This window comes from Drosophila navojoa, chromosome 3 (genome assembly GCF_054131105.1).
Source record: "Drosophila navojoa isolate 15081-1374.11 chromosome 3, UAZ_NAV_1.0, whole genome shotgun sequence".
In the NCBI taxonomy this organism is placed as follows: Eukaryota; Metazoa; Arthropoda; class Insecta; order Diptera; family Drosophilidae; genus Drosophila; species Drosophila navojoa.
In genome coordinates this window covers 17,800,919-17,823,055 of record NC_142891.1, presented here as the reverse complement: position 1 = coordinate 17,823,055, position 22,137 = coordinate 17,800,919, and the positions used below count along the sequence as shown (strand labels likewise).

At 36.4% G+C, this 22,137-nt stretch overlaps 2 protein-coding genes across 2 annotated transcripts; both read right to left on the bottom strand.

Annotated features, from left to right (window-relative positions):
• Positions 1-70: 70 nt before the first annotated feature.
• On the bottom strand, positions 71-825 carry Pomp (proteasome maturation protein). The gene is made up of 3 exons (XM_030385485.2): positions 666-825; positions 337-602; positions 71-269 (listed from the first exon to the last, which is right to left on the bottom strand). The coding sequence occupies exons 1-3, from the start codon at positions 666-668 to the stop codon at positions 134-136; spliced, it is 405 nt and encodes a 134-aa protein (XP_030241345.1). The 5' UTR covers positions 669-825; the 3' UTR covers positions 71-133.
• A 4,236-nt stretch (positions 826-5,061) lies between these two features.
• cad (caudal type homeobox) lies at positions 5,062-20,096 on the bottom strand. Its single transcript, XM_030385484.2, has 2 exons — positions 18,924-20,096; positions 5,062-6,132 (listed from the first exon to the last, which is right to left on the bottom strand). The coding sequence occupies exons 1-2, from the start codon at positions 19,675-19,677 to the stop codon at positions 5,660-5,662; spliced, it is 1,227 nt and encodes a 408-aa protein (XP_030241344.1). The 5' UTR covers positions 19,678-20,096; the 3' UTR covers positions 5,062-5,659.
• Between the last annotated feature and the right edge of the window lie 2,041 nt (positions 20,097-22,137).

The following is a 22,137-nucleotide window of genomic DNA, read 5'->3' as shown; positions in this document are numbered from 1 at the left end:
TTGACGACAAATAAAATGCGCATTTGGCTCAAAAGAAAATTTCGAAACTTTTTGACAGTTTTACTGTGTGTTTTCAAAGAGAGATTTGTTTAATTGTGTAAATTGGTATGTAAAGTTTTTTTGATCTGTTTATTTAAAGATAAATGCCCAAAGACTTCTCCACGACGGCGTGCGGCTGGCGTAGATTTTCATTATATTCAGGGAGACCTAAGAAGTCTTGAAACGTGATTTCATCACAACGTCCAGTCAAAACATCGTCCATTAAGTTGCTACAATATAAATTAAATATATATATTAAAGAATGTTAAAATAAATTTCGACTTATATTGGACTTACCTGGACTGCAAGAAAGGCAAACGTCCAATTCGCTTTGCAGCAAATCTATCCATGCCCATTTTCAATGGGGCACCTAGGCCTTCGCGATTACGCAGCATTTGCATATCTATATTGTATCTGTGATCGGCATAATTCAATTCCGAGTCCCTCAGACGATGGACGTGTGCAAGTTGACTTAGGCAATTTGGCTCTGTGGGCAGCGTCGCCTTGCCGGATGCATTCAGCACAGTCACGTCTGTGGGGCGCACTTTGAGCGATTGCTGGTTCTATAGAAATAAAGGATACATCAGATGTTATATTATTGCGGCACATTTTAGTTAATTACTAACCATTTTAAATACAAAATTTGTGTTATTCCTGGAGTTTTACTTTACAATGACAAAACAGAATTCAGTTTGACGTGAAGTTAGCTGTGTGTCATTTTTTAGTAAATTTTAAACAAAGCTGGATGGCAGCATGAAGCAGCGATATCGATAAAATTGTTGTTAATGTCAGTCATTGTTTGGAGTGTGGTAGCAAACAGCTTTTGTCTGCTCCGAATACGCGCCTCTTTTAAAAAAGATACATTTTAAACTTAACAGTAGTTTTGATGCGCATAGATGACTGGTAACGTTTTCAATAAATCGCAATGTAATACTCACCTTTTTCGGAGTTTGCTTGCATTAATTTTGAAACTTTTAGCGTTTAAGTCAAATTTATTAAGCATTTTTCATTTTGGTTGTCAAGGCGTATATATAGAATATTGTAATTAATTTTACTCTTAATCAACTGCCCAAAATCTCGTGCCTAACACACTCGCCGCTAACTCTAATCAATTCAATAAACAAATTCTGTTGTTTTTGACGTCTTATGCCTTTTGCTTTGAATTTTGTTGTATTTGTGAAATCGCCCACACCTTTTAGCGGCTTTTACGATCTACTGCTCCACAGAGCAGCAACAAGTGAGGAAAAAAAAAAATCGATTTCAGTCTTTGAGTGACAAAAATAAAAACAATATAGACAGAGTTTAATTAGTGCATGCTTACTAATAAAACTCGTTGCTTAATTTCCATAAACACAAACACAAATTGTGTTAATCAAACTCCCGCATCAAAGATCGCCACTGTCTGTTGCTGCTGCTGCTGCTCACCTCCAAACTGAACTTGAAACCGGATAGACCCATGGGGCATGGGCAGAGAGCCCGAAAGCCAGATAGGCCACACTTGTGTGAAGCTGCAAATATGTACATAGACATAAATTAATTATCTCGATCATGCTTGAGATAAGGCTAAGACTCCCCAGTTGCATACAAGACGGCGAGATATAGGCCAAAAAAGAAAAAGAATCGTTGTAAATATTTTTTGCATTCAGCTACAAATCTTTTTCACGCTTTAGCTTCATTTTGTGTGCTCGCGTCATGTGATTGAGGTGTGGGTGTTGATTTTAATTAGTTATAATTAGATAAATTATAATTGTGAATATGCTAAGCGAGCATCCACAGAGCTAGTGCTCACTGTTCGTTCTGCTTTCAAATCGAATTTCTATTACTCATTTGTTTTTAATCTGAATTGTTCAAGAATCGAATAGTTTAATTGACTTGAAATTGTAGGATAGTAAAAAATAATATTCAATATTTAAATATTTATGTAACTCAAAAATCAATTCCAAGTATATGTGTATTCGAAATTCGATTCGATCTCGAAGTAAAACTTAAATCTAAAACTTGGGTATTTGCTCCCGACCTTCTTTAATTTTACGCAGTATATATGTATTTTTTCATACTAAATTAGACATGAAATAAATTAAAACAATTGATATTATTTCAGTAATATAATTAAAATTTTTCCATCTACAATATTTAAATATTTTCACATGTTTTCTTTTATGTACAGATGGTAGAATTTTGTGACTGATCAAAGAAAGACTTCTTTTGTATTATAGCCAGAGTCTTAGCTTAATATTAATTACACATACAGCGTATTATCTGTAGGGTATATATAGCAGTGCTTAGCCGACTGGCAACAAAAATATCAAAAGGAAATCATGCCAAAGTACCTCAAGTACCTCAACACAAATGAAAAAACAAGCTCAACAAGGCTCGCGAGCAAGTTGATTTATAATGCAGGAGATTAACAAAATCGGAAATGTCCAGACCATGAATATTTACAACCTGTCTAGATTTGATACGAATCGAAGCGAATCGATTGCTAAAAATGTTTACCATATATATACATACATATATCTCTAGTGGACCCAAAATATTTTGACTTTTATGTGTGCGCAATGCAATGCAAAAAAGAAGAAGAGAGGGAGAGAAGCAACATAAGTTACCAAACAAGCTGCAGGCCGAGCGACCGATAAAGGAAGTGTGTGCTGCATTTTCACACCTACATGCTAAAAAAATATATATATATATATTGGGAAAAAAGAGAACGGTATTCGGACAAACGGACATTGCGATTGCGGCTGTGCAGGCGCTCGCCGTCATGTTTGCATTTGTGCCAGCCGAATATTCGATATCGAATTTCGAAACCCTCAACTCTTTTGGCCATGCGTAACGCAATACAAAAATGTGTTTGACTTTTGCCGACATTTTTCGGGTTAGCTACCGCATTACACATATGCAAGATGCAAGATGCAAGATGCAGTTGCAGTTGCAGTTGCAATTACTGGGAATTCACAACTTTTGTGTGTGCGTGTGTATGTATGTATGTGCAATGCACGCCATTTTGTGAGAACTTTGACATGCATTGAATAAAAAGCGAGCAAATGCCAAGTGATTTATACCCTCGTTTCTTTTGAATAGTATAAGAGTTGCAGTTGCCAGCTCGGACTGTCTGTCCGTCTGGCTGGCTGACTGTCCAGCTGCCATAAAATGTACGAATGATCTTTTTAAGATCGCTCACGAACGAGGAAAAAAGTTTTATGATATGGCGGCTGACGGCTTGTGCTGGTGCTGCTGCTGGTGCTGTTGCTGTCTTAATTGGCACCCATAGGATTGTCAGAATCGACCCCTAGAGCTACACATACACTCCAGCATTATCCAATCAACGTAACTTCTGCTTACAGCTGCGCCATTGTCGTCGTCGTCGTCGTCGTCTTCTTCTTCTTCTTCGGTGCCCATAAAAGTTTATGGCTGACCAAAAAGTAACGTTCGGTCGAAATTTGAAGTTTTTCGTTCACTTGGAAAGACTCTCCGGTCAAGCTGTTTCAGTATGTCTCTATTAGCGATAACAATGGCTGAGCATGCAGCATCCATCCATCCACCCGTCCATCCGCAATGCAAAAGATTATAAATTTGATGCCATATCGGCCATATGAATGTATATATATCTGACGTTTATGCATTTATTGCTGTGAAAAAATGTTAATTCCTTCTACACACTTTTTATGTCTATTTGACTTTTACATTTTTTTTTTTTTTTTGTTCATTCCATTTTGTTTTTGTTGCCTTCTCGCCCTGCGACATAGTTGACTCTTTTGATGCGATATTTTGCCTTGGCATTGACTGCTTGCTCGTAACGAATACTATGTATTAATTGGCAGCCATCAATAAATCGAAAAGTGAACATCGTAAATCAATCGAAGCGAGAAAGCGAGATTCCGATTCATTTCCGTTAATATCTAAAGAGCGGAATGCATTCGAGGCCTTGCTCTTAGAGTCAAAGCAAGCAGAGCTTAAATTCTTCAAAGTGACAAGAAGTGCATATATGTATGTACATATGAATGTATGTGTGTCTGTAAGAGACTCTACTTCTATTTAAGCAAATTTGTATGCTCAAACAAGGGCATAGCTTACGGGAGTCGGTAGGGGTTAACATTAGCGCAATGTGAAATTATGAGAAAACTTAAAAAGGAGTAGAAATATAATATACTAGCTAGTTTATGTAGTCTTTTAATACATGTATAAAATATATTTATGTATATATGGTTTTGTTTTAGTTTACATACATTCAGTGAACTGATACCTTTATTTAAATTACAATTGCCGACGTCCATGCAAAACTGTATCACGCCAAAGAAAAAAGCAGCTCATAGCGTGTGCTCCTGCATAACAATATTCTCTTATTATTCCAATTCAATTGCAAGCAAACAGCGACGACCATTCGCCGTGAGTGTAACAGAGCAGGCAATAGTGTCAAGCGCTTCAATGGTGTTCGAGCGAAGAAGGCGTAGGCAAAGTAAAATCAAATTGACAGCGGAGGTGGAGCATAACAGCTGAGCTGAACGGGTTTACTGTAAATTTGCTCAAATTAAAAGACTTTTTTTTTTAATTTTATATTTTGTTTATTTCAAATAGCACATGGATTTTACATAAATTAATTTTGCAGCCATAATTTAACTAAATATTAAATTTACATGCAACGTGTGCGGACAAATGTTGATATGTGGGCAAGTTTTAAAATTACTTAATACATATACATATTGTATGTATGTGTGCGTTTAGATATGTGCAGTTTCATTTGCTGTTTTATTAACATTAAATTCAATTTAGTCTAGTAGCTAACTAACTAATTGTTATTACATTGTATTTAAGTAATAAAAGTTAAAAATTGTTTTGTGTTACATATGTACAAGTGTGTGTTTGTTTGTTTGTTTGTGTGTAATCAAATTGCACCAAAAGAAATATTTATACATATTTCTTCTGCATTTCACTAAATAATTTGTGAAAGAAATTAGACAAGCGGGACGGCTATACAAATTGTAAACGTATATGTAAATATGTATATATATGTATGTATATGCATTGTTTTGTTTGTTAAATTTGTTTTCTGCTTTTGCAACTTAATCACTATTTTTTGTTATATATTTGTGTCTCTGTCTTTCTTATAGGCTAAATATTAACTAAGAACAAAAAAAAAAATAAAAACAAAACATAATACATACAAAAGTTGTTTACAAAATACAAATTACATATACATTTATATATATGATATATAATTAATTGAACATAAGGTTTTCTTCAAGTGTTTATTTGATTAATGTAAATTTCTCTTGCTGCTGCATGGCTGAGGGCGTGGCCGTTGAAGGCGTGGAGGCGTGCGTTGAACGCTGCGAATATACAATCACAAAAATTAACAACGTGCAATATTCAAAGGCGCCGCCGCCTCCTACTCCACCTCCCACCCCTTCTCCATCTCTTCGTCAAGCTGTAGAAGCAGTCTAACTGCTTGCCACGCCCACTTTCATATAACTAGAAGCTAAGCCAGCTCACTGGAACACGTTGCATAGCTGGTCTCCAGCTGTTGCTGCTGCTGCTGTTGCTGTTGCTGTAGCTGCTGCTCCATTAGATAGCTGCCCCCATTCTGGTAGCCATGCACCTCATCACCTGCCCCATAATCAGGTCACATTGATAGTGTGCTCACGCCCACGCCCACCGCTGCAGCGGACATCTGGCTGCTGTGCTGCAGCTGATGGGAATGGGCAGCCACCGCCAGCGAATGAGTGTGAGCGGTGAGGTGGGGATGTGAGTGCAAGCGCATTGCGGATATATTCATGGCAGCCATGGGATTCATGCTGTGCAGCGGATGCTGCAAGTGCAGGCCCGGTTCCAACTTGGCTTTCGCATCCAGCAGCTGACTGTACTCCGTGTGCTGCATCACACCTGGATCGCTGCCCTTCTTGTTCTGCTTGCGCTCCTTGGCGCGTCGATTCTGGAACCAGATCTTCACCTGACGCTCCGACAGCGACAGCGATTGGGCCAGCTCACTCTTACGGCGTATGGTTATGTAACGCGACGTACAGTACTCCTTCTCCAGCTCGAGACGCTGGAAGTCTGTGTAGACCACACGGTATTTGTCCTTAGTTCGCGTTTTGCCTACAAGGAAACAGAAAGGTATATATTTTGATGAGTTAAATTAAAATTATAAATCAAAAGTATTGTAAAAATTGTGCAAAATGTATAAATGTAAATAAATTATTTATAAGGAAAATTCTTTTTATTCCATGCCAAATAAAAATTCTAAATTTACAAGTTTACAAGTTCTTAATGAATTGAACAATTGAAAGTAATGAAAAAAATTGGATATTTGTAATCTACAAAATTTAATTTGATCTATAATAATCTATTCATAATATTAAATATATTAAAAATACTTTGATTACTTGAAATAATATTGCTATTTTTTTGTAAGTTTAATATACATGCCTTAAACAAATTTTATACATATTATATTAAATTGCATTTTATACAATTGCTAAAATTATAAGCTCATATCTGTAGATGATTTGACTATTATTTTAAGATATCTTGCGTAGGTAACCAAAGACCGTGTTGCCGTCACAACTCAACGCCACGTGCGATGAGTGACTGACTGACGGACTGACTGAGTGGCGTTTCTGTTAGTCAAACAGTTCACTCTCATCATCGTCATCAGACTGAGTTGCAGTTTGCTGACAATATTTGAATTAAGATAGTCCATAAAATAAAAAAGAAAAAGAAAGACCCGCCTCGTTTGGCCATGTCACGATCAAAAAAGCTTGTCAGGCCCGCTTGAGCGGTAAACATCAAAATTCGAAAAGAAAATGGAGCAGACACCTCCGTGAAGAGAGGCCAGAGTTACCTGTCTCATTGAAGGTAACCTTTGCGAGTGTTGCTTAATTGTGGCGCTCGCTGCGCAATTAGTCAATCAAAATTCAAATAAATGACAAACAGCCAAAGACGAGGCATGAAAAAGGCCACGGGATCAAGTCATGAAGTGTATATATGGATATGTGTGTATTATATGTGTGTATATATGTATATAGTGGTTGTTTCTGCTTACGTGATAAACCCACACACTACACACGCACACACACCAACACACTCAGGGTCCACAACTCGCTCGCTCGCAATGCAAACACATTTTTTTTTTCTTTTTTTACTTTTTGGTTGGGATTTTGCTCTAATTTTTTTATACTATTTCTATGTGCTGCTCTGTAAGCAACAATTAAAATCGAGCAAACAAGCGGACAAACATAAATATACAAATATTTTCACAGATGATAAGTTCAAGCGACATTAGCTGAGAGATAGGCCAAGTGGAGCAACAGAACGCGTAGGTGTTAAAGACCTTAAAAATGCGCTACAATGATATACGATGATACGGAATACACATATATGGGTTAGCTTTCTCTCTCTCTCACTCTTACGGTCTGTAAAAAGGGAATAGCATAAAGCTGCTGAAATTATTGAAATTCATGAAAATATGCAATTGATCTATCGGAAAACTAGTTAAACTTTTGTTGAGTAAGAGAAGTTAGATAAAGTTTTACTGACTGCTTAATACTCTATTCAAGGTCTATTTTATTTTTCGTGTAAATTTATTTACAGTATTTCATATGTATCAACCAACTCTGTCGAACATTGTTTGTTGATAATACTCCAAAATTGGTATTTTTCAATATCTAATATACTTGGGAATTTTATATAAATGAAATTCTTATTTCTGCTTCTCACACATACAAAACTAATATACTCTCATCACTTTGCTCAACTCTAGAGTGTTTTTTAAACAAAACTTGCATAATTACCGTTAAGCTTCTCTTGCTAATCTCTCACACACTTTCGTTTATTTTCTACACTGAAAAATTGGTATCTTAACTTCAAGTCTACAGAAAAGATGAAAAACAAAATAGAATAAAAATAAACAATTTATTTTATCTCTAAAGATCAAAACTAATTCCTTTTTAGTCAGCCCACTCAAAATATTAAAAAAAAACAATTCTAATTTGCTTATCTTTTTTTTAAGTTTATAATTTGAAATAATATGAAAGAAAACTTTCGAATGAATTCGTATTTGCTTTTGCCAAAAATCCACCAAGCAGAAAAGATATAGAAATAGAAATTTAAAAAATAACTTATTATTTTATTAACTTATATTTTTAAATTAAAAAAAAAAAAATAAATAAATAAAAAAAAATTATTTTCTTTAAATTTCATTAGCAAGCTAGAAATTGTTAAACACAAAAAAGCAAGTGTACTACAAAAGAGTTAAGGCACAGCAGTTAACAGTTAGCAGTTAAGACCCCCTTCTGCTTAGCTCTTATCTGCTTCAGTTCGCATTCGTATTTATTCTTTACACTTTTGTTTAGACATGAAAATTTATAACATTCGCCCCATCATCATTAGCCACATCGTCATCGTCTTCTTCTTCTTCTTCGTGGTTTTCTATTTGCTTAGACACAAATGTGGCAATCGTCATATAAAAGTTAAAGCCTCATTTCAGCTAAAGTCGACACAATTTTTAATCTATCTACAGTTCTCGTCTCGCTCTCATAATAAATCTCAAATTTTTAGTCTTTGCCATTTTTTGTTGTTGTTGTTTTCTTTTTTTTAGTTGCGCGTGTTCTTGGCTAGCTCAACTGATAAAGTGGGCGGTCTAGAGTGTGTGTGTGGGCGTGGCTGGCCCTCATAAAAATACGCCTAATGCTGATAAACCAAAAAGCGTATTTAGACAGACTTAGACGTCGCTGGCTGGCAACGACGAGTCGCTGGATTTGCCAGAAACTGCACAGCAAATATTTGTCATCATTAAATGGAAAAAAACTACACAAATTAAAGAAGTATATATACTATATATAAGAAGTATTTTTGTAAATTTAAAATACAAAAATATAATATTTATTTATACTCTACGATTTTTTCTAGCATTATTTCACAACTTGTTTCTAGCAAGGGAGAAGAAGAGTTTCTAAATCTGAATTATGATGAAAATCATTATTAAGGAGTGGTTCAGTCATAACCTAATATTTGCTGATTTTTACAAATTTGTGAAATCAAGTCAAATCTATTTAGCTGAGCAACTATACAAAATATGCCATATGTTCTACTATATTAGACACTAAGCTAACTTTAGCTAAATTAAAATTAAATCCTAGTCTAGCTACTATCTCATAATCCGTCTTTCAGCCGCCTTCTATATGTATACATATATATACGTATGTATCTAATGATAAAATATAAACTCTTTTCAACATGCTTAAGATCTTTTTCACTGTAAGCCATGCACAAATTCTGTGTGTTTCTTTATCTTTTGGCACTTTCCGTACAAATTTCTCACACCTAAAAGAGACACCAAGTGCAAACAGTAGAAGAACTGGAGCAGAGATTGTTGTTGTTGTCGCTTTAAGCGACATTGGTGCTAGATGTGGCTGTATCTGACCTTCACGGCCATAATCCAATAAATTGTGTATACCATATATAAAACTATAAAGCCTAGCTAAAACCCAACTGAGTGTTTTATTATCTGCACACACAAAAGAGAAACAGCGCATGAGAGAGAGAGAGAGAGGGGGGGAGACTGAGGGACAGTCCCCATTATAGCTGATGAGGACCAAGTCTAACGGAAAACGCAGTCTGGGCAAATAGTGCACAGATCTTCAGAATGAATCTGATAAGATTCTGATAAGATCTAAGCCAAAGCTCATAATTCAATAGCGAAAAACAGAAACAGAAAAGATATCAAATGTCATTTTTGCAAATAGAAGAAACAAGATTTTTTGGAGATTGTCTAACAGTAAAAGAAGCAGAGAGAGGTATATTTGGGGTATTTAAATATATATGTAGAGTATATATATATTCGTTTAGTTGTGCAAACACAAGTTTGTAGATTTTATTTGTAATTAAATAAAATGCTGGAATGCACAAAAGAAAAAGGTGTGACATTTTTTTATGACTTTGTCACTGGCTCTTAAAGCGGCTGGTGGGGGAAGACAGGTAATTTATATATATTTATAGATATTGTACATAGGTAAGCCAAAAAAGACATTGAACGAATGCTTAACACTATTACATTTTTAATTGAAAAGGTTTGGATAAAGGTGAGTTGGGTTTAATAAATATATATATATATTTACACACATACACATATGCGTGTGTCTATAGAATATATCGTTATGTTGGATTACTTGACACTGCCTATCAATTGCATTATATATGTATGTGTATATATGGGGCGGCATAGATCAAATGCACGCACTTCGTAATCCCCATTGAGGTCTGTATCAACACACAAATAAGGGAACATAAGGCGCTGCAGTTGCAATTGGAATTGGTGCTGCAATCCGAGTTGCAGTTGGAGTTGGGAGTCTAAAAGGCTTCGTTGATAAGCTTTAATAGTTATTTGTCGCACACTGAGTGTTATTATTGTATACATATGTCTACAGGGTTTTCATTGCACTTTCATTGCGTACACTGTGCAAAAATGTTTCCATGAGTATCTCATGCTCAACATAAGCTATATGCCCATCTATATATTCGTATCTATATAGTTGTCTATATCTAAATCAGTCTATCTATTGATTAATTGATCTATCTTATAATTTATAATCTAGCATATAATACATCTTTCTACATTTCCTTCTCTTTATTTTGCCCACCTTTAAAAGCATTATTAATATATCATAAACTGTAGACTCCTTTTAAATTCCTACAATAAATAATCATTCCATGCGTCAGTCCGCCATTTGTGATTCATTTGCAAATTATCAAAATCGACTTTGAACAATATTTCTAGACGGTTTGCCTATAAATACGTGTATATAAAAAATCGAAGTAAATAGCTCTAGCACTTGCTCCTGTTTTGTCCCTGACCTTATCAATAATATATCTCAGTGTAGTAATTCACAACTGGCGAACGTTTCTTTTTTATGAGTGCAACAAATGTATTTGTGTTTTCTAACTGTATGTGTGAGCAACTCGCCGACAAAGGGAAATAGTGCAAACAACAACAACAAATGCCAATAGCTAGATAGGTTTTTCAAGATTATACAGCGCAGGAGGATTATGTAATTTATATGAAAGAGTATATATGTATCTACTACTATTTAACTAGGGCGCAAAATGGAGCCAGGTTAAATCGTAAATGATTGTCAAGAGACTCAATTGACAATTTGTGCAATAAATTATATTAATATACGAGTAGGTAGCGTTGATTTTTCAAACAGCTGTTGCCAAAACAGCAACACTGTGACAGTTACAGTTAGCCGGACATGCATACAAAAAGATTGCGGCAATTATGTTCACAGTTCCCAGCGGGCCAATCACAACAGCGACCAAGGACACAGGAACATTTACATTACATTTAACCGTTAACTGTTGCGGTTAGTTACGGGCCAGTTGGTGGTTGCTCACTCGCACGGTCGCTCATTCGCATGCTGCGTGTGTTAATTTGTCACTTGCGGTACATCTTTATCTGTGGGCGAGTGTAAGCGGGGGGTGCGTGTGGGCATTACCCAAGATGATGACAAAATATGACCGCAAACTAGTTGAAAAGCGCACAGCATGTGAAAACAAATCTATTGGGAGACATTTATTACCTGACAAGTCTACACACTCTCTGCCTCGCTCTCTCTCTCTCTCTCTCTCTTGCGCTTTCTATTTAAATTTCGATATTAAAGCTTTAGTCTGGTCAAAAGTTTCGGCAAGCATTGTGCGCTCTCTCACTCTCCACTCCTACTCCACAGCAATTTCAGTTATTGCACTCTGGGGATATGCCACTCGCAACAGCCGCAGCAGCCGCCGCAACTCACTTGACTTTTCGAATACACTCAACAATTTGTTTCTGAGCTCAACTTAAAGTTGAGCAAAAATTTTGCGGAAAGCGTAAGTGTGGGAGAGAGTGAGAGTTTGTCTGTGTGTGAGCATCATAAATGTATTGTGATGGCTCCGGCAAGGCAGAGACAACAACACTAACAGCAACGGCAGCGGCAGCAGCCTGGAGCAGCATCTAAAGCTCACCACCCAAGCGACAATATAACAATAACATTTATTTGGCATTTTGCTGCTGTTTTAGATGCTGTTATATCGTAAATATTAGCTCAAATTACATCATAAAATCATTTGATTCGATTTGACGTTTATTTTATTTTTCCTTTCCTTTTTCTTTTTGCCTTTTTTTTTTGCTTTTGCATTCAGGGAAATTTACCACCTTTGCGGCAACTGCGGCTGTAGAAATTTAGCATGTGTAAATCAATATCAACAAGATTTAGCTGTAGAGTTACAATGTCTAAACTGGAGATTAAGTAGTTAGGAAGATATATTGAGAGCCTTCAACCCTATGCATTTAAAAGTAAATTTTAATAAAAATAAATTCCTAAATTCTACATTTTTTCTCTCTAAAATTAACATAAAAATACTGCGCATTTCATTGTTCATCAGGAAAATTAGATCAGCTGTATAATTTCCATCAAGCATAATTAAAGTTCCACTAATGCTATGCACGCTAGCCATAATAAATAACTCTTTCGTACACACACACACACACACGGGCGCGCAAGAGAGAGGGTGAGAAATTCAAAATGGCGTACATCAAAGTGGAAACATGCGACATGCGAGGCGGGCAACGCGCTTTATGAGTGTGTGCCATGCATATGCAAAAAGTACAACGCCTCCAAAAACAGATACAGTCTGCCGCTCCCTCTCTGTGTCTCCTCCCCTTCTCCTCTTCGCCCACTCTCTTCTGCAAGTCAAAGGCGCGGCCCGGCACGCAGCCGTTATAAATGCCAAAAGGAAATGCAGCGCAAAAAAAAAAAGAAAGAAAGAAAGAAATAGTATATATGTACATATATTATCAGATCGCGTGCAGCGGCACAAACGAATGCCGCACGTACGTGCCGCAGCCAAATTTGTGGCACGCAAAGGCGGAGCAAGCAGAGGATGTTGGCCATATACGCGCATACATACACACATACATATATCAAACGTGGCCAACACGCCATTTTGCCCGCGGACCCCATTTATGAGTGTGTCGAACAGCGTGGAGAGGGAGAGTAGGCTTAGAAAATGACAGCCAATGGCCGCAATTTAAATGCCGCCATTCGAACTCAAACTCTGATGAAGCTGAGTTTCGAAGTCAAAGTCGACGTCGGCGTTGCCATTAAAGTCATAAATTTCACGAAAAAAAAATTGTTTTCAAATTTACGTTAATTATTTCGAATGCGACTCTGCGCGCGGCATGCAATAAACATTTTACAATCATATGCTATAGACATGCATGCATACAGACTTATGCATATGTATGTATATTGATACTGTTATATGCCATATACGACTTGGGCTTATTTATGGGCGGCGCATGCAAGAGAAAAAAAAAAAACAGAATACAAAAAATACCTAGATGAAATAGCAACAACAGTACCAAGAAGAATAAGAGCAAGCAGTTATATAAATACTCATATATGTATAAAGAGTTAGAATTAGAATTTTTGGATTCGTACCACCTGCTTCCAGCAATTCGGTAAAGTCTTCTAAATTGGGCGTGTTGCACAGTTCTGTGATTGAGTGCGTTTATAAGAGTAGAGGGAGAAGTAGAAGTAAAATTTATAGTAGTTAGTTTAGATTTCTAGTTAAAGACTTATATATGAACTGATCAGATATTAAAAAAGTATAAGAGCCGATATAATAAATATAAGATGAATTATTAGAGTATTTATTTCTAGTAGCCAAATAATATCTGTTGAATATTAAAAGGGACGATAAATTTTGTTGGTATTTGAATTGCAAACTCTTATGCGACTTATAAAGGAAATATAAGATTTAGCTTTTAGGTCTTTTTCTGATCAAATATTTTGAGAACCTTTTATTTTACTTTTATGTATATGGGCCCAACTAGACAGATTGCTGAAGTATACGAGCATTATAGGACTATTTATTGATAATTTGCACTTCATAAAATTATTAAAGAAAACTGAAAATAATATACCATAAATTTTGCGTGTTTGTATGTGTGCGTATGTATTGCTTTACCTTAGCGACGGTGTGAACTATAAATTGTCTGGACTTTTAGAGTCTTATCTGGAAACAAGGTGAAACACTTTGGGTCAACGTGCAACAATATTTGAATAATCTCTGCGGCCGAGCGCACTGGGCAAACAGTGAAGCGTGCCCGAGATGCAGCTGCAAGACCCTAAGCACTAGACTACAAAACTGAGATATGGCGTGGGAAATCAAAACAAATCCAGGCTAATAACAATAACACTAATAGTAATCATCATCATTATAATCATCATAATTAAAGTGGCATAAAAATCAGAATATTGCTACCATATACAACAATATTCACTGTTATGGTTGGGGGCATATAATTTAGTAGCGATATTTTTAGGGCAATATTCTGTTGACTAAAGAAACATTTCATTTAGTAGTTTTTTTTTTGCTTTGCTTTTTTATAATTATTGCTACTTTATTGTATTGTTAAGCGATTAACGGGCATTGCGCTCACAATTTATATATATGGAGGCTTCATTGGCCTGCAAATCTTGGCTATAAAAGAGAAACGTTTCTGGACACGTTTCTAAATATTTACGTCAATCAGTGGTATTATGTCTATAGAATATACACAAACAGAACATGTGTGGCACCGTACAACAAGTCGTATGCGTTATATTTTGATTGACAATCGGCTTTAAACGTCGCTGACAGAGCTTAACGAGCAACAGCAACAAATTTTAGGTTGTTTATGGCAAAAGGAAATGTTTAGATTCGTAGGACAGTTTTAAAAATAATTATTGGACATATTTTCTTACATATATCTCAAATATATTTATTAGAAAATGATTCACAGGTAAACAAATATATGTGTGAACTGATTGCAATTCCACGAGTTGATAACGACATAATTGAATGGACAGCATTTTGAAACATGGCATATGAAATAAGTGAAATATAATAATATAAAATATGAATAAATAAGCCATTAATTGGCTTATTAATAGAGGTCAAATTTAAGATAGATAGATGTATAGTAAAATTAGAGAGATTGAGTTAATGTGGCAAAATACAAATATAAAATAAATAATATAAATTAGTTTTTATATATATTTGTTGCATGTATATATATATATATATATATATATATATATATTTTTTTTTATTTTTTTTTTTTTTTTTTTTTTTTTTTGGTATGCTTAGATAATTTTCATGGAATCTCTTTCAGTTATAGTTCTTTAAAATTGTAGCTATTTATTATATTTATAATTGATAAGAAGTATCATTTTTAAAGAAGTTATTACAAATTTTCCATTTCTTATAAATTGATTTCTATGTATAAGCAATATAAATTGTTATAATTCCCTATTCTTTGCCTTCCGTTAGCTTCATAAGACTAAAAGTTTAATTTTCAATAATTCAATCATCAATATTTGAGTCTTTCTTTGTCTAGCTAAAATTTATAAGACCCCCAAATCCAAGGCGCCTCAGCGAACAACAGAAAACACAGTCAATAATCGATATCTGTATACATATACAGATATACATGCATATATAAAGATATACACACCTCTAAATATGTATCGTAACTCAATTTTGAACAGCTTATAGAGCACATATAGTACATGTGTATATTTTGTATGAGCAGGGCTTTCCACCTACTTAGGAACAACGACAAATTTTTTAGTTATTACCAATATCAATGCCAATACAAATAATGGCTCACAATATTTAAACAACTAAGTCCAAAACAAATGGAGCGCTGATGACAGCCAACAAGAGAAAGAAAGAGAGCGAGAAAGGGAGTGTGTGGGTTAGAGTGAGATAGAGACAGAGAGAGAGAGAGAGAGTGTGTGTGTATGTGTGCTAATCCTGGCATGTCAATCATGGTTAGCGTTTGTCAGACGCAATGTCGCTTTGCCTATATAAAGTTAGATCATCATTATGAGCATCATTATGATGACGGAGTGGGCTAATCAAGCAGCGGACTTCATTTTGACACATGTCCCCGGCCACAACCAGGGAGCGTTGAAGGCAATGCGCACACAAAAACTAAATATTGATAGCACTGATAACGATCGAACATCGACATCGACTTCGAATTCGAGTTGGACAGGCGACAGGCAACACGACAACGAACGCCGACTGCAACCTAAGCTGTGGCCATTTTTAATGGCTTATCATGCAACCAAATAACGAACGTTTATATATAGTATCTAGCAAACATATACGCCTCTAGGCGTACACACATACACTTAGCGAAAAACTAAACGGAAATTTGTTGTTAGTCTTATACTTGAAATAAATAAATAAATATTACTCATAGCCTCTATGAGCCATTGCAGAGGAGGGATATGGGATAGGAAAATATATTCAAGTCATTAGAATTGAAATATTTATTTTGTCGAATTTTTTTTACTAAAGTTATGCAAAAGATTTATTTACTTCTTAGAAATCGTTTCTTTTATTTATTGAATTCTTTGGACCGAAATGTCGTTAAACTATTAGATATTGAATCAAGATAGAATTTTCACTGAAGTTCAATGTTTGTATGAACAAATTTATGTACTTATTAATTTAATCTTAATCGATTTTTTCCAGTGCATTTGTCAAATATTTAGTTTTTTGTGCTTTTTTTTTGGTCTGACGACATTGGGGCTATGGAAAATTATGCTATGGCATATATTGTATGTGCCCTATAGATAGCTTTTCCCTCTCTCACTCTTTTTCTCCCTCTTTGTCATTTCCCTCTTTTTCCTTTCTCTGCTTGAAACGTATATAAATTTTGTGACTATTGACATATTAAATCTCAATGTGTCATGTGGCATTAAGTTTTAGGCCCAGCCCCATCCGCACCTGGTGTAGCCTAAAGACATGTTAAACCCCACTCCAATGCCAGCTTATCTTTGTGTCCAGTTAAGTTAAGGTTATTTCTTACTGAATGCTATGGGCATTTGGCTAATTTTTTTTTTAATAACGATTGCAAAGATTTGGCCATAAATGTCGCTATTTAGTTTTTATTGGAAGTAATACTAATTTTTATTGGTTTATTGGTTATATTGTTTTAATCAATACTCCATTCTTATCAGTCCATAACCAGGCTACAGATAAAGCACACGTTTCGTTACTCTCATATCGGCCAAAAAATATTATATAGAAAATTATTGTTGAAGCAACATAGAAACCCCATCGAACGTACCCATCGGCGACCATTGACAGGCGGACGTTGATTTCACAAAGGTGTTTCATTCTATAGGAACAACCCTGCCCTCGCCCCTTTGCTCTTACCGACTACCTGCCATGTGCTAATCTAATCGAAAACCCCGCCTCAGCTATTAAAACAAAAGTACAACCAACACCAACACCAACACCTATGCCAACAACAACAACAGCCGCAATTGCTGAAGAAGAACTTTATTGCCACACCCAATAATCAAGTGTACAAAGTCACGTATACCCCATATGCAGACAAAAAGACAGGGTATCATTTTGCCCTGCATGGCGCTTAGCTGCAACAATTTTACGTATTGTTTATTATTTATATGAATAATAAATAAAAATGCATAATCTTAATTTGTCATCTTGACCCGTTAAAGGATTACAAACAACAACGGGCCGCCGGGCACCAATAAACGTTAATTGCATACCAACCGATTTTATGGGCTTAATGGATATCGTCGATATCGAACGTCGTCAACTTTTGAAACGCAGTGGTCATAAATCGTAAGCGCTTGCGCACGTGTTTTGGCATGAGTGTGTTTGCTTGTGGGTCTGTAAAATTGTGTGCGTATATGCGTGAGTGTCTGACTGCAAGCATGCTTGTGTGTGTATGCATTGGTATTTGCATTTGCATTGCTGTAAATGTTAAATGTTGTGTTGTTGGCTGCTGTTATGCAAAACATAAAACGACGAAAATATGCTCGAAACAAAACAAAAGTTTAGGAATGGCGAAGAGCACAAAAGATGCCACGAAGCAATGGCAGAGGAGGACGGCTAAAGCCTTGAGCTTTTCTCACTTAATCAAAGAGCATTGCACAATGTGCCTCCGCAATGCGAAATGTGAGTGAAAGACTAGAGTCGTATTGAAAGCTTTTTTCAACATCTGCTGTTAAAAAGTTCCATTCTATTTCAGAGCCATTTGAAACACTTTTCATGCTGCTAATTGCTGTGAGAGCAGTTGCTCTGTCAGGTCTATTTGCATTTCTCATTAGAAACTGGAGAATTGATCGAAACCCATTGAATGTTGTATCTTTTATAGTTAAATTGATTTACGACACAAAATTAGTCAACAGAGTCGACAAGTTTTCCTCTTTTTCAGGCTGCGGCCGCTGAGCCTGGGGCACATAAATCAAGGCGGTGTGCGCCGTAAAATGAAGACAAACATTTGATTTTTATGAGCTAATGGCCCTTGGAGGCGCACTCAAATGCAAGCAAATTGCTTACGGTTCGTTATAAAATTATGTTTTCTTCTTCTGTCTCTCTCTCTCTCTCCCTCTCTCCTTCCTTCTCACACTCTTTAATTTAAAAGCGCGAACAGCACGAGCTTTAACCCAAAAGCTGTCTGGAAGACAATGAGCGGGAACTGTGTTGGCAATCTTTCGTTACGGATGCGGGAGAAACCCAGAAACTGATGACTAACTACGAATTCGAATTCAAAAACAAGGCAAACACCAATACGAATGTACTCAAAAAGGAGTGAGCATTAGGTAATTATGATCTAACTATGAGAGCGAGCTTTAACTGCCGTTAATTTTCCTCTCAACTCTTAAGCACACTGCAGACCAAATGTTTGTAATTTGAGCAAATTTGAGAGAAATAACTTAATATAACCATTTTATTTATAATTTACTTTGAAATAAATAAAAGTGACAATGCACGCTAAACCTTAGTATACTATATTTATAGGTATGTTGTGAGCTTACCAGGCTGGGGCTGCGATGGATATGATGGCTTCTTCATCCATTCGTAATATTGCGTCTTTGCTGGCGATGTGCGATGGTTGCTGTTGCTGGCCGTCACGTTATTGTTGTTATGCGTCGAGGGGCTGTTGTTGTTGTTGCTGCTGTTTAAATGATGGGCTAAATGATGCGGCGACGAGGCAGAGGTGGGAGCACCTGGACTCGATATTTCGCTGCCCGAAACAGTGATCGGCGGCGATGGCAATCCCTCGGCAATATGTTGATGTTGTTGTTGTTGCTGCTGCTGCTGTTGTTGCTGCTGCTGCTGTTGAGCATGGACAACCGCATCGTTGGGCTCGTTCAACTGCGTGACGCCAGCAGCGGGAGCAGAGCTGCTGCTCCCCGAACTGGCAGAGCTGCTAGAGCCGCCGCTGGGCAATCCACTGTTAATATGCGGATGATGCTGCTGCATCAACGGATGAGCGACATTTTGGGCGAAATTCTCACCCGTCGCTGTCGTTGAATTGGAGGCCGGCGAATGCCATTCGCTCGCCGCAGCCGCCGCCGAGTGAAACATATGCGGATTGTAGTACATTTGATGAGCGGCATGATGAGCGGCATGTGGCGAATCCACTTCACCGAGAAACTGATGATTGGGCGGCGTATGATAGTTGGTGGTCCAATTCCAGGGCTGGCCTGCTGCAGCCGCTGTGGCGTAGGCCAGGTTGGCGTTATGCTTTTGCGAATAGGGCAGCGAATTGTAATAGTGTGAAACCATTTTAAGGTTAGGGCGCGTAGGCGGTTTGTTGTTGGCGAATTTAATATTTGTTTACGAAATATAATTGATTTTTGATTACTTTTGCCTGCTATGTCTTCCTAGCACTTTTTATTATCTCTGTTTTATAAGCACATTTTGTGATCGTTTGTACAAGATTTGCTTATTTAAAACCTCTTTGCGCTTCCTTTTTGTGCGCTTTTTTGCATACACGCATTCACGTTTTAGGAGTTTCTTTCTCAGTATTGGTATAGATCCGATCTATCGATTAACTCTTTACTTTTTTGCTATCTAAATATCGCTTCAATAGTACGCGTAATTTACTGTTTATACAATTTCTACTACGTTTTCTTTCTCAACTGCCGTTGCGTTTGGCCTGTTGCGACGTTAACCGCAGTCGAATACGTACTGAAAGCAACGAACGCGATTACAGATAAAAACAAACCAAGAAACGAAAAGGGAATCGCAGCAGCGCGCAACTGCCATATGTGAGCTAGTCATCTCGCTCGCACAGCCGTCCGCCGGCTTGAGTGGGCTGTTTTTTAACCCTCATTTCCGTTGCGTGTTTGAAATTCAAGATGGCTTATGTTGTTGCGTTGCAGCTCACTCTAACTAGCCAGCGAGCAACCCTCTCGCTTGCGCTCATACGTCATGGCTGGCCGCATAGGCTCCGCCCACACACTCACACAAATATCTGAACCAGGTAACAAGACGGTGGGCGTATAGACCAAAGAAAAGACCCCTTTTTCCTTTACAACTGCTTCGATTTGTACTATAAACTAATATTGCCGTTGGCTGTGTCCCTAATTAAGTAATTTCAAGCGACTGTGTGTGCATTATGCAATTAGTGGCTGTAAAATCCATGTTTTGTAGTGCCATAACTACGGATTTCATTTATTATAGCCAATATATATCAATAGATATTTGAATGTATATGTGCATATCATTCATTCAGCCTTTGGCGTTTTCTTCCTAGTCTCAATCAACATTTTAATGTTTAGATTTTTTACTTCAGTGTGTGTGTGAATGTGTGTTTATGTTTACTCTGCAATTGATACTTTACTTATAAATATCACGCTAATTGCATCATAAGTGGTATAACACCATCAATATAGTTTAATTTGAGCTATAAATTTAGAGTACAAATTGTTTTTGATAAGCACAAAGCAATTTCAATTGTTTTATTTAATGAGACTATTATATTGTATTCCTTTAAGAAAGAGGAAAAAAGATGACAAGGAAAGCACAGGAATAGTAAATATACAATATAAAATTTTGATGTAAGAAATCTACTTTTATATACTTTTATTTCTAATGTTTTCTATTTCGTTTTCACGGATCTGTTAATTTAGAAAATCTTTTTTGATGGATAAGACAGCTTTTTATTCCATCACTGCTGAAAAGCTTACAAATTGTTTATTGTCAAACAATATTATTATTATATATCAAATAGGCCTAACCTCTGTATAAAGAAAATTAAGCTAGATTCAAGCAATATGTAATAATTTGGAAATAAAGCATATAGTGAATTGAATTGAATTGAATATACAATATGTTCTAAGACGTCATGTAAAACAGAAAATTTTCATTGTAAATTAATTTATGCCCATGTTTTTCTACATTTTTTTTCTCTGTGTGTCGAGAATCTTAAAAGCCATTTTTAATAGACAAAATAGGTTAAGTTTCCTGGAACTATAAATTAGTCAAATAACATTGAAGTCGGAAAAACGCAGAACGTCTCTCGGGTTAAAAAACATTGTTTATGAAATTGTTTTTGAAAATAAAATATTTGTTGAATGCAAATGATGAACAATAATGTACAAAAGTAGTGAAGTAATCCTAAACAAGACAAAAAGTTGTCAATTTTAACTGTTGCTGGGCAGCCACAACAAAAAGTAACGGAAAATTGTTGCCTTTACCTTTGCCATTTGTTTTGTCCGTGCGATTGAGTAATCCGCCTAAAAGTACCCAGAATTCTCTAGAGGATTAGCGTAAAAAGGCGGAATTCATTGATCGTTTAGGAGGCTATGGAACTATTTCGAGAGAGAGGCTCGCGCTTGCACAGTGAGCGCGAATAATTAGAAATGCATTCAGGTGAGACAATGGAAACCTTTTACACAAACCGACCAGACCAAATTGCTAGAGCAGCAGCATGCAGCAGCCGTTGGCCTCGCTGGCTGGACATATTTAAATAGCCATTGGTGTTGAGCAAACAAAAAACCCCTTAACGACAAACACAAACAAACAAACAATTGAAGTTTTATGAGCCAAACAGGCAAAAACAGGGTTCGAGGACAACAAACAAGGCGTACATGTATTAGCGGGTATCATAAAGTTCGCACTACAATTAGTTTGCCCGCAGCCCACTTTTTTTGGCAGTTCATCTAAAATTCTAGAGAAATTCCTTTAGGCCATCTTACTTTTTACCTTGCCGGCCAAGTCATGTAATATGGGCCGGCAATC